Source organism: Macaca mulatta, chromosome 3 (assembly GCF_049350105.2).
Source record: "Macaca mulatta isolate MMU2019108-1 chromosome 3, T2T-MMU8v2.0, whole genome shotgun sequence".
NCBI lineage: Eukaryota > Metazoa > Chordata > Mammalia > Primates > Cercopithecidae > Macaca > Macaca mulatta.
The window spans coordinates 26,254,398-26,282,031 of NC_133408.1; the positions used below are offsets into that span (position 1 = coordinate 26,254,398).

The window sequence follows — 27,634 nt, forward strand, 5'->3', positions numbered from 1 at the left end:
AGACTCTATCTCAAAAATAAATAAATACAAATAAAAATAAAAACAAAAATGTCATATGGCATTCAAAAGTCAAATGTACTTTATTTGCTAGAGTTAAAAAAGGTCACTGTAGGTCACATAAAAATATGCCTTATAAATAATACTTGGCAAAAGCCAGGAGAACAGCTTTAAGGCCTTTTATATGTGAATACTGTAAAGAAATGCCACAGTGTATATTTCAACTCTAAGGAGTAACTGTAAATTATTTAGAGAGCCTATGAAGTACATTATGTTATAACTCTAAGGTTCAAAAACACATGTGTAGAATTCTGATGCATCCAAAAGTCTTAGAACTATTAAAATCACATCTGGAAATGCAAATTTTAAGATATCTAAATAATGTTTGTAGACCTTCAAATATTCTAATAATTTTCATGTTTCCTTAATCTCCAGGTTAATCTGCATGTCTTTTCAGCTGTAGGTTTGATCCAAAATTTACTTGTAAGTTTGATCCAAAGTACAGGAGAAAGGCAAACAAATGCACATGGATCCCCTTAAAAAATGCCAATTCTTCAATCTGTGCTGAGAGGCTGACTCCCTAATGTACATTAGGTCTAAGTTGGATGTCATAGGCATTACACTCCAGTTTGGGGATATGTGTCAAAAGTGAAGGCAGTATATTCTGGGGAATGAGAGGGAGATATTATCCTCTTGGGCTTCCATCTTTGAATATATAGTATAAACATGATTGTTTTTACTCTGACTGCAGAAGTTGCACCGTTCACCAACTGTGCACCCTGACATGGTGCACCTGCAGAGAAAGAAGAGACTTTTTTTTTCCTTCAGCACAAAGCCACTATCATCAAAATATGGGCCAGTGGCTTGTCTCTTCTAACTATACAATCCATTTTCAGATCTGCTGACACTTACTGTAGCCTTTCATTCATATGATTTTCCACTGACCTCTTATTTCTATTATTTCTTTTAAAGCAAAAGCATGCTTATGAATTTCATTCTCTTTCTAAACATTTTTTACATTTTGGTTTTGTAAGTCCAACTGTCAACTGACTACTAAATTTTAAGTTTCTTGAGGAAAGAGAAAACATTTTAAAAACACACATTCACACACATCCATTTATACATATAGATACATATAACATAGAACAAAGTGACTGGAATATACTAAGTTCTCAGGAAATACTTGATGAATTAAATATTTCAGTAATGAAAAATAATATACAAAGATACAGAACATGTCTAAGTGAATAGTGTCAGATGTGCCTAGAATCAACATCTCTAATTCTTCTCTTCACTTTCTGGATTGTTCTGTAATTGCCTTCACCCTTGATTCCTATCTATCATATACATCACAATCAGTCAAACACTATTTTAATAATTCCTGCATTATAATTCTTGTATCCATTTCTTCCTTCCCATTTCCTCTGTTACCTCCCAAGCCCTGGCCCTTTCTGACTTTTCCTGTAATGCCATTAGTGGCTCTTGGCTTCCTTTTCTACTGGATGTCCAATAAAAACATCAATGCATGAGGCATGCAAATGCAAAATCAATCTTTGTAAAGAACCACTCTGATCACATCACTTTCCTGGGAATGGTATTCAGGAGCTTCATTTTCATTACAACATTAGTCTTGGTCTTTTCAGTCTCATGCTCAGGATCCTGGCTTATCTAATGCACTGGGTGTATGCAAAGATATGGATCTATTCTAAAAGACTTTCAGACACAGCTCAATATTTCAACTGAGGCTCATCGGATGCTCAGTTTCACACACTGTTATCCCTTCATTGTTACCATATTTTTCTAAACTATTTCCTAGCATCTTATATCCCAAAAATTGATGAATACCATTCACCACTCAATGAATGAATAAATGAATAGAAAACCAATTGTGCATATACTTATTTGTTTAGTTACCCTTTCTCTTCACCTCTAATGGTGCTGGTAAACTGTTGGATTAAAAGACTGGATATGTATGTCCTGGGAGTCTATGGATTCAAGGCCCGGCCTTGCCACTTTCGTCAACTACTGCCTTGGACAAGTCACTTAATCTTTTCACATTGCAGTAGTTTTCCCTCTCGAATGGAGATAAGAATAGTACTGCTGCTAGTGTTGTTGGAAATATCAAGTAATGTTGAGCACTTAGACCCTAGAATACATTAAAATTCTTAGCAAATGTCAGTCATTGTACTTTTTCTATCCCTCCCTGATCATCAGCCTCCTTCTATTACATACTTTTGTATCCATTGACATGTATCAATGTTTTAGTCAAATGGTAGGTAATGGGTACAATACGATGTTCAGCTCAGAAGTTTTTGAGCTGTGTAATGGCAAGGAGTTGGTGCCATGACCTAGGAGTCAGATGGATACAATCTCTGGTGTCACTGAATGAACTTGTGTATATTAAACTCCCAGAAGTTCTTCATCTTACATAACTGAAACTTTTTAATCTTTGTCCAACACCTTCCTATTTCTCCCACTCCCCAGCCCCTGGCAACTACCATTTTTCTCTCTGTTTCTATTAGTTCCACTGTTTTAGAATTCCACATATAAGTGAGATCATGCTGTACATCTTTATATCTTGGCTATCTTGGCTACAGTGAGTAATGCTTCAATGTAATCAATGTCTTGGAGAGCTATCACCTCTTGATTAACTGATAATGGAAGTCTATCTTCTCATTTTCCAAGACTAAACCCTCCATCTGTGAATGACATGTCTTTTCCTTTTGTCTTCTCCATTTTTTTATCAGACAGCTCTTCTTTTATCAGATAGCTCTTCTCTTCCTTTTTCTTCTTCTTTGGAATTTTATTCTTTCTTCTCAGCGTTATTACTATGAATTATAAAGATCTCTTTTTTTTTTTTTTCAATCCCACCCTCTTCTCAGGAAACATACTCTTCCTTTGTTCCTCGTTGCTGTGTTTCAATAGATTATTTCTAATTTCTGCCCCAACATCTTTATTTCTGAGAATTTGGTCTCCTAGCATGCATGGTTCATAGACACTAACTGTGCTCTTTTTCCACATATGAGGCTGTGGTGTTGCTGAACTTAGATCCAGGAATCTGAAGAGTCTGATTTTTGTAAACCCTCTTTCAAAAGGAAGCGCTATCATGAATATTATTTCAGAATGGTGTTTTAAACTGTATCCTAGATATTTTTCTATTAACACACAGATTCAAATTCTATGATTTCAGATACTCCTGTTCATCATAAGAAATTACAGGCTAAAATCTTCATTTCCTAGACTTACTTGCTGCTATGGTTCTAAGTTTCCTGTAGTGAACCTAGAATGAAAAGCACGTGTATATAGTTTGGAATTGCCGGAGGGGTGTGAATGTCAGTCCCACTTTTCTCAGGAGGTGCACATGGACAAGAAGCTCTGCAGATATGAATGAGGGAAGCATCCGAACTCCCACTCAGCAGCCTATTCATCCAGTTTCTGGAGTGCTGTGGCTGTGATTATCAGCTGAGGGGTAACCTGGCAGCAGGGCTCCCTGACCTCTAGTCATTGCAGACCTCACATGTGGACCACGCTTATGCTATTTTGTGACCTTGAAGGTAGAATATTGGTGGCTATCTTTGGTCTTTTCTCTGCCTTTCCAGTGATTTTATAACCAGTTTGTTCTTTATAATAAATCAGTTTCTGCTTGATTTCCTCATCAATTTCTATCTGGTAAAAGTCTCAAATACTAAAAGAATTGGAACATAAGTAACTGAATTTACTAGATCCAGTAACACTGTTACATGCAGTGTCACCATAATTGTTTGCAACTCAGGGACTTCTGTGCTGAGATAGGTTCTATCTACTTCTGTTTTGAGTGACTACCTTACTTCCATAAGGTTTTATATACATTTTTCTTGTTTCGATTATGCTGTGGTTTGAATGCTGGCTTCCCTCCAAATTTTATATGTTGAATATATTATTAAGAGTTGGGGTCTTTTGGGATGTAATAAAGTCATAAGACATCCACCCTCATGAATAAAATTAGTGCCCCCATAAAAGAGGCTGGATGAAGTATGTTTGCCCCTTTCACTATGTAAGGACACACAGAAGGCACCATCTATAAAAAACAATTCGGTTATTCAACGTGCACCAAAACTCAAATCTGATGGTGCCTTGATCTTGAATTTCCCAGCCTCTAGAACTGTGAGCAATATATTTATGTTGCTAATACATTACAGAGTCTAATATATTTTGCTATAGCATCCAGAACAGAGCAAGAAAAATTGTGAGCTTAATATATTATAGCCCACCTGCCATACATCTGAATGCTGTAAATTCCTTCTCATTTCACTACTCACCTAGTTTTTACCAACTGCCAAATCCAAATTATTATTTAGATTTTTTTCACAGTAATTCACCAATTATATTTACATTTATCCTTCAAAGTAGATACACTATCTCCCTGAATAATTTCTTTTATTTTTTTGTCCTTACAAGTCCATGGATTAAACTGAAGTAGTCCAGAGATCTGATCTTGATTTTCCCATTTTTACCTCTAATATTCTCCATAGAATCCCTCATTGTATACCAGACAGAATGTAAATATGATGAATTATTATTATTATTATTTGAGGAGGAGGAGGACGAGTCTCGCTTTTGTCGCCCAGGCTGGAGTGCAATGGCATGATTTTGGCTCACACTGCCACCTCGGCCTCCTGGGTTCAAGCAATTATCCTGCCTCAGCCTCCTGAGTCGCTGGAATTACAGGCACTCACCACCACACCTGACTAATTTTTTTGATGTTGTTGTTTTTGTATTTTATTAGAGACGGGGCTTCAACATGTTGACCAGGCTGGTCTCAAACTCCTGACCTTAGATGATTCGCCCTCTTCGGCTTCCCAAAGTGCTTGTATTACAGGCATAAGCCACCTTGCCCTGCCAACATGATGAATGCTTTTAAGATCTATAACTTAATTTCTCTCTACCTCTCTATTCACATTACCAACATGGGTCTTCTCACACAATATACCCTTCCAGTCTTTCATTAAATGCCTTACTCATTAACAGTACCTATCCTTTTAGAGCATAGTGCCTATGTACAAGTGTAACCTTGATGTTTCTTTCAGTCTTTCCCTTTCTTCTTCTCTGGACCTGTTTCTACTCCCTCTTTCAGACTCAATTCAAAAGTTGACACCTTTTGAGAGCCTTTTCCAAGAACTCCAGTCAGAATTCATTTTTATTCTCCCAAACCTTTGATTCGCATTTCTACAGCAACCTTATATCTTTTGAACTCTAACTTATGGGTAAAGACCAGATTCCATACATTATTTATCTTCAGATTCCTAAGATCTAGAACAATGTCTGGCACCTACTAGAAATTCACTATTTTTTGAGTGAATGAATTAAAAAGTGATTAGGCATTGATGCAAACATGGATTCTCTGAAAATAATGTCAAGTTATCCTGATTTCCTTTTCTTCATAACAATATGAGAATGAGAAAATCAAGAATATGTTATGAATAGTTTCTGAATATCACTGTTTGCTTAATGAGTTTTAAAAAAAAATCCAGATGTAGACTTTTCCAGGCTAGATAATAAAACTGATTATGTTATAAAGAAACCTGGCATTATATTTAGGTGAAGAAAGGGTGATACCAAATGAACTAATTTTAACATGCTTTCAAGTGTCATGGAGCATGGGTCTGGCTAAGATAAAATCTGGGTACACGGACCAGTAGATCGGCCATAATTCCATATCTTTAGAAATCTATTCAATTGATCCAGTTTAACCTGTAAGCAGATCTCTGTTCTCAAGGATGACTGACACAGGCTTATCCTGACGTAGGTGAAAATACAGATGAGTGCTTCACGGTACTGTACTTGTGACTTAAATCAATCCTGAAAAAAAGAGCTAAAATATTGAATTTGACAGGGTTTCAGTAGGTTAAAAAGTGAGTCAAAACTGACAAGATGAGATTTAATAGGGGTAAGTAGAGAGTCCTGAACTGAGGTTAAAAAAATGAATTGTGAAGCACAGTATCAGAGACCTCTCTTAATAGCAGTTTGTGTAAAAAATCGGTAGGACGAACTCCTAAATGGAAAAAAATGACAAAAGTCAAATGAATTTTATATTATTTAATAGAAGTATAATGTTCAGAATAAGTAAGGTCATTATCTCATTTTACTATGCCTTGGTCCTTGATGTCTAGATTTATGTATAATAACTAAAGAGGCATCAAGGTACTGACTTCTATCTAAAAGAAAAGTGACCAATAAGAACTATAATTATGCCATAATAATACCTACCTAATATTTGTTGAATACTTGCCATGTGCTGGTTATTTGAATGCATTAACTCACTTAGTTGTCACAATACTGTTATTAGGTAAATCTTGGAATGACTGCACAGAAACTCCTAGAGAGCTGAGGCTCTCATTCCCCAGGGGCTGGACATACTACCTGATGACAGCTTACAGCCAAGTCCCTCCCATCACATTGCCCAGGAGAAGGTGACTTTATCAAAAAGGTGCATCAATTAATGAAACAAAGTTGGGATTATTATATTTAGGATTAAGGTGTAATATAAAAAAGTTCATCAGTTAAAAAATATAACAATGATGAAATGAATTAAGAAATTTAAAAATATATAAATAAAATATATTGATAATATATTATCAATTACTTGATAATAAATTATCGAGTACTTGATAATAATATATTATCAATTACTTGATAATAATATTTAAAATGTAGGGTAATGATTTTTCAAAAAAAGAAATAATACACATGCATATAAATATACAGAATGCCTTTTCAGATAATCATCTTTTGGAAGTAGAAAACTGTAAGGAACAAATAACACTATATAGTCAAACTTTTATTTAGCCTTACGTGCTGTACAACTTTAATTTGATTCAAGATATGTACTTCAATCCAAACAGAGAATGTTTCCCACTAGAAAGCAGGATCAACACCTAGGAGGTACATTTTAAAACCCAATTTTATGGTGAAGTCTTAAAACATATACATATTTGTCTCTCCTATATTTCTAGTTAATATTTTGATTAAAAGTTAAGAAAACAAAATTGTCAAGCATGTACGTGGAATATTTCATATTTCTATAACAACATAGAAAGATTACATTTTTTTCCCAATTTTCTAAAGACAGAGGAGATAGGTAAAAGAAGACTACACCAACTCTTGCTCATTAATAGGAAGTCAGAGTTTAATGGAAAGTCCTTGCTTAGGGTTATCTGACTTAAACCAAATATATATACTTATTTTATTTCCATTTCAAAAATACTTCATTTTTATATTATTTTTATAGGTTTAGGGGGTTTTGTTACAATCACATATTATGTACTAGTAAAGTTTGGGCTTTTAGTGTGTCCATCACCTGAATATTGAACATTGCACCCAACAAGTAATGTTTCAGTCTTCATCTCTCTCCCAGCATCCCACCTTTGGAAGTCTCCAGTGTCTATTTTTCCATGTGTGTACACACTGTTTTGCTCCCACTTACAAGTGAGAACATGCGGTATTTGAATTTCTGTTTTTGAATTATTTCACTTAGGTGAATGGCCTCCAACAAGCCTCTTTGGGTTGCTGTTTCTGTCTTGGCACGTGGGCACTCTTTTTACCCTGCCTGGATCGCAACACTGGACCCCTGCAACACGCCTTCCACTCCATTCACTCTGCTCAGGCTTTGACACCCCATGCCAGGCTTCTGTGCTTCACCCTACTCCCACACAGATGCCTACCTCGTTCCGATGTAGGGCTGAATTATTAAAAAGGGAAAACGTAAGGGAGTAAGAAGGAAGGGAGGACAAATGGGAGGAAAAAGTAAAAAGATTTTTGAACGCTGAAAAAGTAAATTTTTCCTATATTACCACTGAATGTGTACAAAAATTTCACACTAAATTTTGGCTCTTAATTTATTCCCTTTGGAAGTAAGGTATTCTGTTACACTCTAAAATACCATATGCCAAATAATCTTGACCTTTTACAAGGCAAATAAGCCAATGAAATCTTGAACTGTGGTAGCTTCATATATTTGGAAATATTTATATTTTTTATGTATATATATCTTACATCTTATTTAAAATCACAGTACAGTTTCAGTGTTTGGATGCTGCAGGACAGATTAAGTTTTCTACCAAATATTAGTATTAAAGAACAGTCCCATAACATAAATCGTATTTATAAATGTTGATGTTTAAATGTATGTTTCCTATCTAAGGCTGAGTGTCTGAATCATTTTTAGATCTTCATTACAATTTCAATTGAATCCACCTTCTTCTAAAACAAATTCTTAGCCTGGAATTGTATAAAGTTTGGAATATTAGCAGAATTGCAGAATAATATTCAAAAAAGTTTTCCAATATTTTCTAACTCAGCTTTAATGCAAAACTTTAATTTTTATTATGGTTGGACAGAAGAAAACTCTCTAATTTAATATATTCACTAGAAGGATAGGAGTAAAATATATTTTTCAATGAACAATATTGCAGTCAGTATCATGAGATATGAAGGTGCGTGCACATTAAACATTACCTGTGAATTTCATGGAATTATTTAAACCTAATCAACATAATGTTTTAAATACCAAGTATTAATACACCCTCCCCAAAATTCTGGTCATTTATTAAGTTGTACCTAATGGAAAAACACATCATTTATAAAATGGCAATATACAATACTGGATCAATATTAATAACATTATATATACATATATATACACATATATTGATCCTATATCTAATTATTTATAAAATTATATACTAATTTAAATAAAAGTTGCATAATTTCCAAAGGCTTGGAATTAATTTGAGTAGTGAATGCTTCTTATTAGTATAGTTGATTCTTCAATTTATTATCAATGCATTTTGGTGAGACTTAGCACACTTCATTTTCTTATAATTTAATTTGCTTGTATAACAGTTTCTTCACATTTCTAAACTCTCATCTTGATTTTTTTTCTCCCTGCCTTCTTCTGTCAATTCTTTCCATGTAATCTCTTTTCTCCCTTCTCTATCAATGTGGTAAAATTTGAATTGGAGAACAGCAGCTTATCTAAGTTAAATAATAATTTGACATTATTAGCTTAAAAATTTCCCTTCGTGGCCTTTATGATTAATGATATTAATATTTACAATATATCTATATAGCAGTAAAAATGAACATCTTTCTGAATTTAATATAAAATTAAAGTTATAGATAAAATCTCTACCTGAAAAGGTTTTAAAATTTCTTTACAGAAGCTTTTAAGTCTGTTAAAATATAATATTACAATAATTTTCTGATATTACTTTACTTACTCTTAGAAGACTGTAAATCACATTTTTTCCATTTGAGCTATATAAACTTTTTTTTTTTTTGAGATGGAGTCTTGCACTATCGCCCAGACTGGAGTGCAGTGGTGCGATCTCGGCTCACTGCAACCTCCGCCTCCCAGTTTCAAGCAATTCTCCTCCCTTAGCCTCCCGAGTAGCTGGGACTTACAGGCACCCGCCACCACGCCAGGCTAATTTTTTTTTTTGTATTTTTAGTAGAGACGGGGGTTCACCATATCAGCCAGGATGGTCTAGATCTCCTGACCTCGTGATCCACCCGCCTCGGCCTCCCAAAGTGCTGGGATTATAGGTGTGAGCTACCGCGCCCAGCCTATAAACTATTTTTTAAAATGTATTTTAGGATTCCTCACCAGTCTTGTAAAACATAGTGGCAAATTTTATAAATAAGTAAACAATATCTGGCTTTCTGGTTTTCCTGAATTTTTTATTCTATCTGTTAGTATTTCTATATCTTTAAGCTTTAGAGGTAAAACTAGAATATTAACATATATATATATATACACACACAAAATAAAACATTTTCACCACATTTATGCAACCTTCAATTTTCTATTTTCCTTCAGAAGTAAGATAGCTATTTGTACTTTCAAGACTAAAAGTTTAATATATATCAATTACAGTTCATTTTTTCTCAGAGTGTTTCGATTTTTAATTTTTTTGTCAGGATTCTGTCTTTATTTGAAATATAATTTAATTTCTTAAAACATATGTTCTCTATTTCTTTCACAGATATCTCAATTTTAAAGTTGGAGGGATTTGAATCAGGGTTTAAAGTCAATCCTGATGAGTAAATACATTCTGTGTGCTCACTGTATAGCAGACACAATGAAGCAATCTCTATTGTTACTTATAAAAATGTAAAAGATATTTTTGCTAACATTTAAAATTACACGACACCCACTTTTTGGAAGTTCATATTTTTCTTATAGACACGCTGAAGTCTAAGGTTTTGGAAAATTTTTATGGATGCAAAATTGTTGAACATATTTACAGGGAACATGTGACAATTTGATATAAGCAGACAACATATAATGATCAAATCTGAGTAACTGGCATGTCTGTTCTTTCACACATTTGTCATTTCTTTGTGTTTGGAACATTCCAAATCTATCCTTCTATTCTGAAATATACAATAACTCATTGCTAACTATTATAGCCCTATTGTACTACTGAACAGTATATCTTATTCTTTGTAATCAACTGTAGTTTTGTGCTCCTCGAGTAACCTCTCTGTATACCCTCCTTCCCAATACACTACCAAGCCTCTGGTAACCACAGTCTACCAGATACCTCCAAGAGATCCATTGTTTTATCTCCCACATATAAATGAGACTACTTTATCAACTGAAATTTTCATTTGCTTTCAGAAATATTGTGTGAGATCTCACAAAGTATTGTGCTACACTTACCAGCCAAAGCAAGAATGTATTCTTGAAATCTTGTTCCTATGCGATTAGTGGCTGTGCAATTATAGCGTCCAAAGTCATTGTCAGATGTAGGTGCAATCTGAAATAATTATAATAACAAAAGTTACAATTCTAAAACATCACAGAAGTTTTAAAATAAAACCCAGTATGACTACCACTTTCACATGTTTCATTTTTTTACCCAACAACTCCTTACCATATATTTTTAATTTTCTTTATCAAGTAAGCATTACTAAATAATATAAATCCTTTTATGATATATCCATGGGCCTATAATATCCATAGGACTAGGCAAATCAGAATTTATGTATTAATTCATTAAGTAAACAAATGGCACCACTTTGATGTATCTATTAAATAGCAAAACCAATAGATCTACATATATGTAAAGCTCAGAAAGTAGTACACACACAGTTTGAAATGTGTGTGTGTGTGTGTGTGTGTGTGTATATATATATATAGTTTGCAGTCAATGTAGGTGTAAACTTGAAAACAGGAAGCTTGTAATAAAAGCATTGTTAACTGTTTTCTACGTTTTGGCCTCAGACCAGTTTGCTTTAAAGTTCAAGAAAGGCTCCAAATATGTGATATTTCTCTCCCTGTTTTGAGTTATTGAACATATAATAGTAATGTAGGAGGAAGGATCATTCTTAAAGAAATCTTTCCAGGAACATATTGTGCAAGAAAATGTTGCTCTTTGCAACAATACTTATAGACAGGTACTTTTTCTCGCTATCTAATAACAGTATCTTGCCTGCATTTCTGTTCAATTCCTATCATTCTTTTTTCAGTCTAGGTAGAAAATAGCTGACCTCTATCCTTACACATTTGAAATCCATAATTAAGTTAACCTTTAGGGATTCTATTGGTGAACACTGAGACAAACCCTGTAATTCTAATGTACAGAAATTCTGAAGTATCAATTTAGATAAGAGATTTGATGATAGTAATAGATATAATTTTCAATCTCTGTAACTATTATTAAGAGAGAATATGCTTACAAGAGTTGCTGTTAATTTCAACTCTATCCCAAAAGAGGGAAAAATGATTTTGTGGTAATGGGAGGCTATTAACTAAGAGTGCAATTTTGAGGTCCATTGAAGATGATAATTCTGAAAGAGTACAGAAAAGCTGTGTCATTCATTTTCTAGTCAGCTGTCCATCTAGAAACAATCATAGGAATGAGCTTAGCATTTGTAACAGCTCTTACATAATTACTGCTAAGTGATTAAAATATTCCTTTTTCTTATGTGTAGCTTTTAATAAGCAAGGCTGTTTTAACTCTAAACTAATTGTTCCAATGAGAAATGGATTTAACCAAAAATTCTTATTCTACATGCATATGAGAAAGTTATTTGCAAATTCAACAGAGAAGAATGTGTTCACTGAATCAATACAATGCCAAGACAGGATAGCCACAACAAAGAAACGTGACTATTACACAGCTCCTTAAGATTAATAATTTAAGTAGAGCCATTTTCATTGGAACAATTTCTTAAAAGCTCAATTCTTTTTTTTTTTGGTGGTGTTCTTGGGAATTCAGCTATCAACAGATAAAAGTTTATCTTAAATAAGGAATCTTTTATCATGTTGTATGCTTAATAAATAAAGAAAACACCCATCATGGCATAGATTCACATACACATACACATACACACACACACACACACACACACACACACACACCCGCACACATGCTCTAGATATAATCTGGCCAAATCATGTACCCTGAAGCTTATTTGATGTATTCTAGGAAAGCAACATAAAACCAAAGTCCAATAGTGGTTTTACACTTAAACCCAGCACAATGAAATGTTATATAATTGTATGAAAATATAAGATGACAAGGGTATATTATAAAACATCAAGTAAAAATATTTAAATGTTTAAAAAGTGCAAAGCATTGAAAATATTAATCAAGAAACATCTACTGGTAAACATTTACTGATAAACATCTACTAGAAACATCTACTGATAAAACTATTTCTTCATATTTAAATACAGGCATACCTGTTTTATTGTGTCTGTTTTTATCGTGCTTGAAAGATAGTGTTTGTTTTTTTTCTTTTTACAAATTGAAGGTTTGTGGCGATCCTGCATTCAAGCAATCTTTCAGCACCATTTGCTTTTTTACACTTGATGTTCTAGGGTACATGTGCACAACGTGCAGGTTTGTTACATATGTATACATGTGCCATGTTGGTGTGCTGCACCCATTAACTCGTCATTTACATTAGGTATATCTCCTAATGCTATCCCTCCCCCCTCCCCCACCCCACAACAGGCCCCAGTGTGTGATGTTCCCCTTCTTGTGTCCAAGTGTTCTCATTGTTCAATTCCCACCTATGAGTGAGAACATGTGGTATTTGGTTTTCTGTATATTCTGTATATTTCTGTATATAAAAACATGTGGTATTTGTTTTGGTATATGATCGTTTCCAGCTGCATCCATGTCCCTACAAAGGACATGAGCTCATCCTTTTTATGGCTGCACAGTATTCCATGGTGCATATGTGTCACATTTTCTTAATCCAGTCTGTCATTGATGGACATTGGGGTTGGTTCCAAGTCTTTACCATTGTGAATAGTGCCGCAATAAAAATACGTGTGCATGTGACTTTATAGCAGCATGATTTATAATCCTTTGAGTATATACCCAGTAATGGGATGGCTGGGTCAAATGGTATTTCTAGTACTAGGTCCTTGAGGAATTGCTACACTGTCTTCCACAATGGTTGAACTAGTTTACAGTCCCACCAACAGCGTAAAAGTGTTCCTATTTCTCCACATCCTCTCCAGCACCTGCTGTTTCTGACTTTTTAATGATCGCCATTCTAGCTGGCAGCACCATTTTTTCAGCAACAGTTACCCATGTCCTGTCTCTCTGACTTTTTGGTAATTCTCTCAATATTTTAAACTTTGCATTATTATTAAATTTGCTATGGTGATCTGTGATCAGTAATCTTCGATGGTGCTAGTGTAACTGTTTTGGGGAACCACAAACTATGCCCCTAAGACAGTGAACTTAATTGATAAATGTGTATTCTGACTGTTCCACTGACTGGCCATACTTCCATCTCTCTCTCCCTCCTCTTTAGCTTCCTTATTCTGTGAGACACAATAATATTAAAATTAGGCCAAATCATAATCCTACAATGGCCTCTAAGTGTTCAGGTTAAAGGAAGAGTCACAATCTCCCACATTAAATCAAAAGCTTAAGTGAGGAAGCTTAGTGATTAAGCTTAGTGAGGAAGGCATGGCAAAACCAAGATAGGCTAAAACAGAAGCCTATTGCAACAAACAGCCAAGTGGTAAATGTGAAGAGATAGTTCCTGAAAAAAGTCAAAAGTACTACACTAGTGGACACACAAATGATAAGAAAGCTAAACAGCTTTACTCATGTTATGGAGAAATATTTTACTGGTCTGGGTAGAAGACAAACCCAACCACAATACTTCCTTAAGCCAAAGCCTAAGCCAGAGCAAAGACCTAACACACCTCAATTCAATGAAGGCTGACAGAGGTGAGGAAGCTGCAGAAGAAGAGTTTGAAGCTGGCAGGGGTTAGTTCATGAGGCTTAAGGGAAGAAGCCATCTTTATAACATTAAAAATACAAGGTGGAGCAGTAAATGCTGATGTAGAAGCTGTAGCACGTTATCCAGAAGATTGAGCTAAGATCATTGACGGAAGTGACTATACTAAAAAATAGAATTTAAAATAGATGAAACAGTTTTCCATTGCAAGAAGATGCCATCTGGACTTTTATAGCTAGAGATGAGATGTAAAGGGCAGGCTTCAAACTTCAAAGGACCTGTTGAATCTCTTGTTAGGGGCTAACACAGCTAGTGACTTAAGTTCAAGCGTTTGTTCATTTATCATTATAACAATCCTAGGGTCTTTAAGAATTACACTAAATCGACGCTGCCTGTGTTCTACCCATGGGAAAACTAAGCCTGGTTGACAGGACATCTGTTTACAGCATGGTTTATTGACTATTTTAAGCCCACTGTTGAGATATAGTGCTGAGAAAAAAAAAAAAAAAAAAAGATTCCCTTCAAACTAGTGGTGCGCATTGAAAATGGACCTAGTCACTCAAGAGCTCTGATGAACATATACAAAGATATTAATGTTGTTTTCCTGCTGGCTAACCCAACATCCATTCTGAAGCCTGTGGACCAAGGAGTAAGTTCAACTTTCAAGTCCTAGTACTTAAGAAATACAATGTGTGGCCAGTGGGGTGGCTCACGCCTGTAATTCCAGCACTTTGGGAGGCTGAGGTGGGTGGATTATGGGGTCAGGAGATCGAAACCATCCTGGTTAACACGGTGAAATCCCATCTCTACTAAAAATACATAAAATTAGCCGGGCGTGGTGGCGGCGCCTGTAGTCCCAGCTACTCGGGAGGCTGAGGCAGGAGAATGGCGGGAACCCGGGAGGCGGAGCTTGCAGTGAGCTGAGATCGCACCGCTGCACTCCAGCCTGGGCGACACAGCGAGACTCTGTCTCACAAAAAAGAAAAAATAGATAATAATAATAAAATACAGAAATACAAGATTTAAGGCTACAGCTGCCATAAAACAGTGATTCCTCTCAGGGATCTGGGAAAAGTAAAAGTCAATTGAAAATCTTCTGAAAAGGACTCACCATGCTGACGCCATTAAGAATTACTTGTGACTCATGGGAGAAAGTGAAAATGTCAACATTAATAAGAGTCTGGAAGAAGTTGATTCCAGCCCTCATGGATGACTTTGAGGGGTTCAAGACTTTAGCGAAGGAAGTAACTGCAGATGTGGTGGAAATAGAGAGCTAGGATTAGAAATGGAGCCTGAAGAAGTGAATGAATTGCTGCAATCTGATGATAAAACTCTAACAGATGGGAAATTGCTCTTTATGAAAGAGCAAATAAAGTGGTTTCTGGTGGTAGAATTTACGCCTTCTGAAGATGCTTGAAAAATGTTGAAATGATCACCCAAGACTTAGAATATTACATAAGCTTAGTTGATAAAGCAGTGGCGGGGTTTGAGAGGATTGACTTCATTTTCGAAAGATGTCCTGCTCTAGGTAAATGCTAACAAACAGTATTATATGTTATTAGCCTTATAGCATCACCTGCTACACAGAGATCTTTCATGAAAGGAAGTGTTAATTAACAAAGTGCTTCACTGTTGCCTTATTTTAGTAAATTGCCACAGCAAATTCCACCTTCAGCAATCAACATTCTGACCAGTAAGCAGTCATCAACCTCGCAACAAGACTCTTCACCAATGAAGAAAATTACAGCTTGCTTAAAGCTCAAATTATTCCCAGCAATTTTTAGTAACTAAGTATTTTTCAGTTATGTTACATAGACCTTTTTATACATCATGCTTTTGCACACTTAATAGACTATAGTGCCAACATAACTTTTATATGCATTGAAAAACCAAAAACCTGTGTGACTGGCTTTATAGTGATATTTACTTTATTGAGGTGCTCTTGGAACTAAACCTGCAATATCTCCAAGGTATATCTGTATCCAGCTAAAAATACTGATATTAATTCATGATATTAGGTTTGGACAGAGTATAGTGAAGTAACAAATATAGTTTTGAATATCTAAATATAAGCTAAGTGTATAATATTAATAAACAAGCTTGCTAGACTTTTACTTAAACCTAAAAATATTTATTTCTTCTATATATTCCATGATAAGAAAGTCATGGACACAACAGTCAGCATCCCTATTTAGGATATGAAAGAAAGATACAGACAATGCAAAGTACAATATTATTCCGACGAGCCTATTAGAAACCCATTCCTTCTTTCAATGCTTGCCCATATATTGAAAAGTTGTGTAATTTCCTCAGGATGTGGTCAGTTAAAAAAATAAAGTTTTGATGATCTTGACCTTTACAGATGCATTTATTGGCAGTAACTTAAATAATGTATTGAATATTTGGTTAATTTTAAAATGCATAATTTTAAGTTTGAATATATATACTTAAAGAAAAAAACTTAAACTCAATTCCATAAATTTATTACTGACAATTTGTTAAGTGTAAACTTTTTTCTATATTCATTTTATATTCTTAAGAATTAGCACATATATGACTTTTACAATCATTATTAAACAAAAGTAACTGTCTCAAGCAACTGTATATACTAATAATTAAATATTAGTAATGCTCATTGTTGCTTTCTCTTTTATGTTATTTTTTGTTATGCTATGTTTTCAAGTTGTGTTAGTCACACATGTATATTTTTCATTCAGAATTTAAATTTAATTTGTGAGAGTATACACATAAACATGTCTGTTTAAAGTCAGTGGTTTAGCCAACAGATCACCTGGCTGTGTGTCAAGTAAACAAAAATTGTGTTTTTGTTTTTTAATTTTATTTTGGAGTGCGGAGGGATGTCTTCAGGCAGAAGCTTAAATAGCATAAGCTATATACTATGTTGTATGTATAAAATGTTCCTTCACATTAAATATAGAGAATTATGAGTTGGCTGAGGAACGAAAAAATGTCAAGATGAAGCAAAGCAGAAATTACACATTAGTCTGTCATTTACTCATGAACTTCAATCCACTTGTTATGGACTGAACTGCCCGCCTCCTCACTCTGCCCATTCATATACTGAAACCCTAACTTCCAGTGTGAATGAATTTGGAGATAGGATCTTTAAGAAGGTAATTAAGGTTAAATGAGAATAAGAGTGGGACCTACTCCAACAGGAGTGGTATCCTTGTAAAACAAGAGGAAGACACCAGAACTCTGTGTGCGCACAGAGGAAAGGGCATGTGAGGACACAGCCAGAAGGTGGCCAAGTACAAGTTCAGGGAAGGGTCCTCTACAGAAAGCAACCCTGCAGGCACCATGATATTGAACCTCCACCCTCCAGAACTGTAAATTTCTGTGATTTTAACCATCCTGTCCATGGTAATTTATTAAGGTATTCAAGGAGACTACACCCTACACAAAACAAGTTAAATCTAACCTGAGCTTTTCACTAAGGTAAAACACATAACATTTAGTTTAAAACCGCCCAGAGGTTTTTATGAAATTGACATCCCTGTCAAGTCACAAATAGCTAGTTCTTCTAAAACAATTTCAAAGAAACTTCTTTACATTGAAATTGATTTAGACAAAGTGATTTAATTACTAACCACTCAGCCATGCAAATATTTGCAGATGTGATGTCTAAATCCTCCTATCAAACAATTCTTTTTAAGTCTAAACAGCCTCAATGAGGATACTTTAAGTTAATGCAGTACGGATACGGATATTAGATGGTATTCTAAAACGTGCATTTCACTTAGTTTATGTAAACTGAATTAGTGAATAAAATGTAGCAACCTTTCAGCAAATAAGACTGTGTGGAAAAGATTCCCAATTTTCCTAACCACATCATAATTTGGAAAGGGTGATGATCATTTTCATAGATTTTTAATATGTTTTGGAAGTTGATACACACATACATGCACTCCAATTAATAAATAAGAAGCATTTTATTCAAACAGTATTTAAAGGACAATTACTTTGCAATATAAAAATAACTATACAAAATCTTATTTTTAGTAATAAAACAAAAGATAATGAACAAGTAAATTTCATTTATTTTGGAATTTACACTAGAATTGTAAAAATCTATCCAAAGGATAGCATTTACACCTGCCAGACTGAAAAGAAAAAAAGCTGTAACACATAATAGAATCAATGAAAGTATCAACATTGAAGACAAATTTGTAGCACTCAATAACTATTAAATTACCAATTTTTTCTTCCTAGATTTTCCATATATATATACATATATATTTTTTTTCTTTCTTCTTTTTTTTTTTTTTGAGACAGAGTCTTGCTCAGTTACCAGGCTGGAGTGGCCAGGCTGGAGTGCAGTGGCACAATCTCGGCTCACTGCAACCTCCACCTCCCAGATTCAAGCGATTCTCCTGCCTCAGCCTCCCGAGAAGCTGGGACTACAGGCGCACACCACCACACCCAGCTAATTTTTGTATTTTTAGTAGAGATGGGGTTTCACCATGTTGGCCAGGATCACCTGACCTTGTGATCCACCTGCCTCGGGCCTCCCAAAGTGCTGGGATTACAGGTGTGAGCTATGGCGCCCTGCCATGTAATTGTTTTCATTCCTAAAAGTGCATTCATAAAAATAGTGGTCTTTGCTATATAGCCACACTTCTATATAAGTGAACAGACTTTCATACACTCATCATTAATGAGCCATGATCCAATGGACCTTTAAGTAAATAACTGTAAAATATATACACTATGATTTCTCTCTCTCTCATTGTATACAGGTATATGAAGATATTTAAATATGTTCTGAAATAATAGATAGTTGCTAAAATAATACAATTGTTTGAGTATACACGTGGACTTACCTCTAATATCATCTTCCTTCCTGTACTATATGTCTTTAAATTGGTCGTGTTTTTAGCAGGTAAGACTAATTTCTCTCTTCTCCAGTGAATTGATGCTGGTGGATTTGATTTCACATCACAACTTATATTGATAGGATTTCCTTCCCAAGAGTAATAAATTGTTTGGTTTGATATGAACTTGGGGGCATCTGTAATACAATATAATAAAATAATTATAGGCATTTTCTTTAAGTTAAATAATCATTTAAGTAGTATAAGCATTAGTAATCTTTGCTTGACTATAAAAAGAAGCCACATAATTCTAATTTCATGTTTGTTTGTTTGTTTTGTTTGTTTTGTTTGTTTGTTTTTTGAGACGGAGTCTCCCTCTGTCACCCAGGCTGGAGTGCAGTGGTGCAATCTCAGCTCACTGCAAGCTCTGCCTCCCGGGTTCACGCCATTCTCCTGCCTCAGCCTCCTGAGTATCTGGGACTACAGTTCCCCGCCACCATGCCTGGTTAATTTTTTGTATTTTTAGTAGAGATGGGGTTTCATTCTGTTAGCCAGGATGGTCTCGATCTCCTGAACTTGTGATCTGCCCACCTCGGCCTCCCAAAGTGCTGGGATTACAGGCGTAAGCCACTGTGCCTGGCCTAATTTCATGTATTTAACATAGGGCATCAGAACTCACAAAAATATATGTCATTTGAATACTTTTATCACATAAGTTTAACAAGATTAACATATAAACACTCATAAATTACCAATTATTAAAATGTAAGACAACCAGAGTTAAATCTGCTCTTACTAATCTGACAAAAAATATCTATTGATTATGTTAATAACTACTTGTGTAGAAACTATTTCTAGAACAAACTACCTTATAAAGTGAGAGTTTAGGATAAAATCTAACAAAATAAATGGTTCTTTCCTCACTTTTCATTTTGTTTAAGTCATAGTCACTCTTTTGTATAAATTATTTTGAAGACTCAGGTATGAAATCTAAGTTGGAATGGCCACAATACAACTAAACAACATTTTTTCCCTAAAGTATCCATATTTCCCATTTTTACTAAACCACAGATGTCATAAATTAAGCAACAACTAAACCAGGCACAGAAACACAAATACTGCATAATCTAATTTATACATATGGAATCGAAAACAGTCAAATTCATAGAAAAAGGCAGTAGATTGGTGGTTACCAGAGGCTGTGGTGGTTAAGAGGGATAGAAAGATGTTGGCCAAGGGGTTCAAAGATTCAGTTAGACAACAGAAGTAAGTTTTTGAGATGTATTATACAATAAGATGACAACAGTTAGTGTATCACGTGTTTCAAAATTGCTAACACAGTACATTTCAAATGTTCTCATCACAAAAAGTCCTGAGTATGTGAGGTGAAGAATTTAATCATTCCACACTGTTGGACATATATGAAAACATCACATTGTACACACTGTTGAACATATATGAAAACATCACATTGTACCCCATAAATATGTACAACTAAATTAAAAAGGTCTGGAGATGGCACACACATACATACACACACACAATAGTGGATAAAAACAAAATAAAATTTGTGGCTAGTGCTTATAAGCAAAACTTTGTATTGGAAATAGCATTAAACTTGCCATCAAAATTGAGGGCCAACTCTGCCAAGTAGCAAAGATGTGACCTTGAGTTTCTGCTTATCAGTTTGGCCTTTTTTTCTCTTCTTTAAAGAATTTGGGAGTTGAACTAGATAAATTCTTTCCAAATTCCTTAACCTCTAAGAGTTCTTTAAAATGACTCTGGGACAAATTTTAAAAATAAACATGCATATCACTTTTATGATACATAAGGTAGCACTAGACCATATAAAAAGTGGCATTTGCTTTTCTGAAGAATTATGTAAGCTACCTGGGATAATAATTATTTCATGTTTATAGAAGCCTCTGGTGTAGTTTACTACATACACATGCAGGCATTGACATGCATATGTTTGTACAATAAGGTGCCTGTAATCCCTGGTACTTGGGAGGCTGAGGCACGAGAATCACTTGAACCCAGGAGACGGAGGCTGCAATGAGCCAAGATTGCATCACTGCACTCCAGCCTGGGCGACAAAAAAAAAAAGGTTACTTGGTAAATATTTTAATAACTGAGTATCTTTCAAACAGAGACTACATGAGGGTCAATAATGCAGTGGTCCTTGGTGGTAAATGTATTATCTTAAGAGTCCAAAATCTTCTTAATAAGTATATAATTAATAAAAATTGTGCATTACTATATAGACTGTAAGAAAAGGAATACTACAAACATACAAAATTTGTAATGTGTCTATAGACATTAAAAACAAGCAACTATGCTCTTTTAGCTGTTATCACAATGAAACAATCCCTAATGATAAATTATTTAGATTTAATTAAATGGCAGCTGTACAGACAGAAGTCTGACCTAGAACATTTATTCTTAAATCCCTGCCCTTGAATGAATTTCTGACATTACATTGCCAGCATCACATGAAACAGTGACATATGCCAGGATCTGAATCTGTCACCTTCCTCAATGCTTCATTCAGAATAAGCTTATTTTCAGCCCAATCTTTTCCATACTAGGAGATACCAAAGAAACTTTTAAGCATGTCCTTAGACTTGGTACCAAGTTATACTTGTTTTGATAAATGCCCCCTCCCTGCCTCTTTTTTTTTTTTTCCTTATTGCTGAGACTTGGAGGTGAACTTGGAGTCAGTACTGATCACTGCATTCCCCTGCAGTATGGGATTTCTTGACTTGATTACTTGCTTAATGCAAGCCTTCTACTTTCTTTTGTAATTCCTCCTTTGGCTCTGAAATCTTTTTTCTGAGCCTAGTTCATTTGTGGTTGGTACCTGTGACCTAAGAAAAGTCTTAGTTCTTGATGAGTGCTGGCCTGCATTACTGAATTCTGCCTGTGTCTGAGCAGGGTGAAGCTGATAACAAAGCATAACACAGACTCTGGGAACTGAAATATACAAGTCTTTGAACTGAATTTCCACTAGGTGATGAATATTAGAACAAGGCAATTCACCATAAAACTCACGATATACAATCCACTTTCTAAATCAAATTGAAAAGGCATTACTAGGGAAATAATTTATAATAAAAAATAAGTTTTTAAAAATCATATTGATAATATGAATAGACATTGTCCATGTAAAACTGTATTATGATTGTGTTGTAGATTATGTCTTACACACTCTTCAAAGCATTCACATATTAGAGTGAAATATCTTCCTCTTTTCCAGTCATAATACTCTGTGGCAAACAATTTTCAAATGCCCTTTTTAATATTATATTTTAAGAACTACAAATAATAGAAATAGTTATTTTCAGAAGTAATAGTGTTACAGTGAAACAGCAAAAGAACTGTCATAACTAACTCCATTTTTGTTTAAGGAGCCTTCATCCATTCTTACATGTAGGTTAGAATAATTTTATAACACTCATAATATGCAAACACAGCAATCATATAATTTTCAAAACTAATTCTGGGGTTAAAGGAAAAGTATGTAAAAATTAACCATATTTCTCATTAAATATTTATAGGAGCATCATCACTTGACCAAAGACAAAAAAGTTTCCAACCCCATTGGATCCTCACTGACACTCAGATGTCTGCAACCCTTGGCCACCTCTTTTTTTTTTTTTTTTTTTTTTTATTATACTTTAAGTTCTAGGGTACATGTGCATAACGTGCAGGTTTGTTACATATGTATACTTGTGCCATGTTGGCGTGCTGCAACCATCAACTCATCAACACCCACCCATCAACTCGTCATTTACATCAGGTATAACTCCCAATGCAATCCCCCCCCCCCCCCCATGATAGGCCCCGGTGTGTGATGTTCCCCTTCCCGAGTCCAAGTGATCTCATTGTTCAGTTCCCACCTATGAGTGAGAACATGCGGTGTTTGGTTTTCTGTTCTTGCAATAGTTTGCTGAGAATGATGGTTTCCAGCTGCATCCATGTCCCTACAAAGGACACAAACTCATCCTTTTTTATGGCTGCATAGTATTCCATGGTGTATATGTGCCACATTTTCTTAATCCAGTCTGTCACTGATGGACATTTGGTTTGATTCCAAGTCTTTGTTATTGTGAATAGTGCCGCAATAAACATACGTGTGCATGTGTCTTTATAGCAGCATGATTTATAATCCTTTGGGTATATACCCAGTAATGGGATGGCTGGGTCATATGGTACTTCTAGTTCTAGATCCTTGAGGAATCGCCATACTGTTTTCCATAATGGTTGAACACTTGGCCACCTCTTGATCCTAATCCCGTCCTCTTCCCCCTCCCTGCCCTTAACAAAAAAGAGGCTGAAATTTGTACTGACTTAATATGGTAGTTTAGGATGCTAGTCCACCATTTTCTTGGTTTGCTGGCTTTCAGAATAAATCTGCTTTTCCTCCCGCCAACGCTCGTCTCTTTTGTTTGGCTTTCAAGTGGTGAGCAGCTGAACTTAGATTTGGTTATAATATAGTGTCAATTTTAAAAGCTTTGTCATTGATTTCTCACCACTAAAGCAGAATATATAGAAATACCATTCATGTCTCTCAATATTTGGTATGAGCTCTCTTGTCCAGTTCATAGTCACCACCTGGTCAGTTTTAGAAGCCCCTTGCTGGCTTACTCACCTACCAGTTTCTACTTTAAGCAAAGGTAACTATCCTGCCTAAAATCTTTTAAAGATCCTATTCACACTCCTTCAATCCAAACTTTTATGACTCTTTACAAAGCTTCACATAAACTAGTCTATGCCTATTTGTGACCTTGCACATATTTAGATTAACTCTTTTTCTTAAACCTTAATCACCCTGAAGTCTTGTGCTTTCAGCCCTTTGTTCTAGCTGTCTCAATCTGCCTAATCACATTTTTTCTTCTTTTTAAATTTTTTATTTCAGTAAGTTTTGGGGGAATAGGTGGTGTTTGGTTCTAAGGATAAGTTATTTAGTGCTGATTTGTGGGATTTTGGTGTACCCATCACCTGAGCAGTATCTACTGTATCCAATGTCTAGTATTTTATTCCTGACCCTACTCTCACCCTTTTCCCTCAGTCCCCAAAGTCCATTGTATCATTCTTATGCCTTTGCATCCTCATAGTGTAGTTCCCACTTATGAGTATGAACATTCAATATTTGGTGTTCCATTCCTGAGTTACATCACTTAGAATAAGGGTCTCCAAATCCAACCAGGTTACTACAAATGCCATTATTTTGTTCCTTCATATGGCTGAATAGTATTCACACACACTACATTTTCTTTATCCACTTATTGATTAATGGACATTTGGGCTGGTTCCATACTTTCGCAGTTGCTAATTGTGATGCTATAAACATGTATGTGCAAGTGTTTATTTCATATAACGACTTCTTTTCTCTGGGTAGATACCCAGTAGTGGGATTGTTGGATAAAATGGCAGATCTACTTTTAGTTCTTTATGGAATCTCCACACAGTTTTCCATAGTGGTTGTGATGGCAGCGACAGTCCATCTGGAGCAGCCACGGTGAAGATGCCAGCTGCAGTTGGGGAGGTCTGGCCGGGGCTGTGCACTCCACAGAGCTGGCAGGGGCCAGGAACAGAAAGAAGCCCTGCCTCCTACTGAGTAGGTGGGGTGGGAGCCCTGTACTCCCTTGTGCAGGTGCAGCCACACAGTCATGCTCTGTTCTCAGGAGGTGAGGAAGCTTCCCTTCCCCCACAGGCTGGGAAGTGCATGCTCCCATCCCTGGCCTCTCCTCACTCCTGGTGCCTGCTCTGATTTTGGAGCAAAGTTGTGGCCCAGCCCAGGTGCTGTCCCATCCCACCTAGGTGTGTGCACACTCATGGAGGTGCTGACACACCAGCCCCCTGCTACCTCGACCCCCTCTAGACATTGGGCACCCAGGAGAACAGGAGGGAGACTGATGGAGGACTGAGGGTGGCTCAGCAGGGGCCTACAGGCACCCCTTGACATGAAAAGCCTGGGGCCATGGACAGCATGTTGATGGCAGCAGGGGGCAGACAGGCTCCTGGGCAGAAAGCTGAGGGTCTCCTGTGAAACACCACCTTCAATCCAGGGACAGCCTGAAGCCTGGGGGTAGGACTGCAGGTTTCACGTGGAATCATGGCCCCGAGTGATAACTCATGGTGCTTTTTCCAGGCCTACCCACGGCCAACCATGGATCAATCAGCACACACTTCCTCCCTCTGAACCCATAAAAACCTGACTCAGCCAGAGTTGGACAGATGTCAGGAGGACCTGCGGGTGGATAAAGCTACCCACTTAGGGTCTCCTGAGAGCCTTTCTGTAGCTCAGTGAAGCTCCTTTCCTCCTTGCTCACCCACCACTTGTTTGTATACCTCATTCTTCCTGGACATGAGACAAGAACTCAGGACCTGCGGAATGGCAGGACTGAAAGAGCTATAAGACAAACAGGGCTGAAACATGTCCCCCACTTGCCACATTGCAGGCAATGAGAAAGACAGAAGAGCTGTGGTTCTTCTGGGAGCCCAGACCTTGGGGATCCCCATGCCAAGGCTGTGGCATGATGTAACACCATCTTTGGGGCTCTACACTCTCTGGAGTCTCTGAGCTTTCAGGTACTATTGCATTCCCCTGGTCCAGATGATGGTGCCTGCAGTGGAAGCCCCTTGAGATACACCTGGTTCAGCCTTGCATGGAGTGGCGCCTGGAGCTTCCTGCCCCACCACAGCAGCTGGAGTGCCTGGATGGACCCAGTGGCTGGACCCTGCAGTCGCCCACCCACACACCTGTTACCACTCCTGACCTGGTTTGCCCTTGGCAGGCAGGGGATCTAGGCCAGTAGCATGAGCTGAGTGCAGCCTGCTTCGCCGAGTGGGCAGAATGAGCCCAGTGTAAGCAAGCAAAACCCAAGCAGAGGTGCCACCAGCCACAGAAGTTTCCAGCTGGCAAAGTGACACCCTAAAGATCCCATGACAGTTGTACCACTTTACGTCCCCACCAGCAGTCTAAAAGTGTTCCGTTTTCGCCATTATGTGCCAACACTATTGCTTTTTTATTTCTTTGATTATGGCTATTCTTTCAAGAGGGAGGTTATATCACATTGTGGTTTTGATTTGCATTTCCCTGATTGTTAGTAATGTTGAGAATTTTACATATATTTGTTGCCCATTTGTATATCTTCTTTGAGAATTGCCTATTCATGTCCTTAGCCCACATATTGATGGGATTATTTATTTTTCTTGCTGATTTGAGTTCCTTGTAGATTCTTGATATTAGTCCTTTGTCGGACACACAGTTTGTGAAGATTTTCTTCCACTCGGTGGGTTGACTGTTTACTACCTGATTTTTTTTTTCTGTGCAGAAGCTTTTTAACTTAATTAAGTCGCATCTATTTATCTTTGTTTTTATTGCATTTGCTTTTAGGTTCTTGGTCATGAAGTCTTTGCCTAAGCCAATGTCTAGAGGAATTTTCCCATATTATCTTCTAGGATTTTTATGATTTCAGGTCTTAGATTTAAGTCTTTGATCTATCTTGAGTTGATATTTGCTTAAAATGGGAGATGAGGATGCAGTTTCATTTTTCTACATGTGACTTGCCAATTATTCCAGTACCGTTTGTTGAATAGGGTGTCCTTTCCCCACTTTATGTTTTTGTTTGCTTTGTCAAAGATCAGTTGGCTATAAGTATTTGGTTTTATTTCTGAGTTCTCTATTTTGTTCCATTGGACTGTGCACCTATTTAATTCATGCTGTTCTGTTGGCTATAGCCGTATAGTAGAGTTGGGTAATGTGTTGCCTCCAGATTTGTTCTTTCTGCTTAGTATTGCTTTGGCTATGAGGGCTCTTTTATGGTTCCATATGAATTTTAGAATTATTTTTTCTAATTCTGTGAAGAATTATGGTGTTATTTTTATTAGAATTGAGTTGAATTTATAGACTGCTTTTGGCAGTATGGTCAAAACCTAACCACTTTTGATATATTTCATTTTAATATACCCATGTATGTTCTATCTCCCTTATTTATAAATTCTTTTTCTTTTTTTTTTTCTTTAAGACAAAGTCTCGCTCTGTGGCCCCACTTATGGACCAGGAGTGCAGTGGCATGATCTCGTCTAACTGCCACCTCTTCTTCCCGGGTTCAAGTGATGCTCCTACATCAGCCTCTCAAGAGCTGGGATTATAGGCATGCACCACCAGGCTTAGCTAATTTTTTGGTATTCTTAATAGAGATGGGGTTTCACCATGTTGCCCAGGCTGGTCTCGAACTCCTGACTTCAGGTGATCCATCTGCCTCGGCCTCCCAATGTGTCGGGATTACAGGCATGAACCACCACACCCGGTCAGCCTAATTTACAAATTCAATGAGGGAAAGAACAATGTTACTTGCCTCTCAGTTCTTCTACAGCACCTAAATATAAGTACCTATTCAGTCAATAACAGTAAAATCGATGAATGAAAACCAGGATAAGTATGTATTCTAGATGTCATCACTCCATTTAAAAGAGGATGAGAAATACACCTACATTTGTTTGATATTTCTAAAGACACAGAAACCTGGACTTCAATCCAG

At 36.3% G+C, this 27,634-nt stretch overlaps 1 protein-coding gene across 3 annotated transcripts in view; it reads right to left on the reverse strand.

Moving 5' to 3' along the window:
- The window catches only part of NCAM2 (neural cell adhesion molecule 2), a 579,719-nt gene that overhangs the window by 110,504 nt on the left and 441,581 nt on the right, over positions 1-27,634 (reverse strand). For all 3 annotated transcript variants that reach the window (XM_001106060.5, XM_015133085.3, XM_077997926.1), the window contains exons 10-11: positions 19,095-19,282; positions 10,700-10,796 (exon numbers count right to left, since the gene is read on the reverse strand). In XM_001106060.5, the coding sequence (XP_001106060.1) occupies positions 10,700-10,796; positions 19,095-19,282 (285 nt within the window). The remainder of the gene's footprint in view (positions 1-10,699; positions 10,797-19,094; positions 19,283-27,634) is intronic.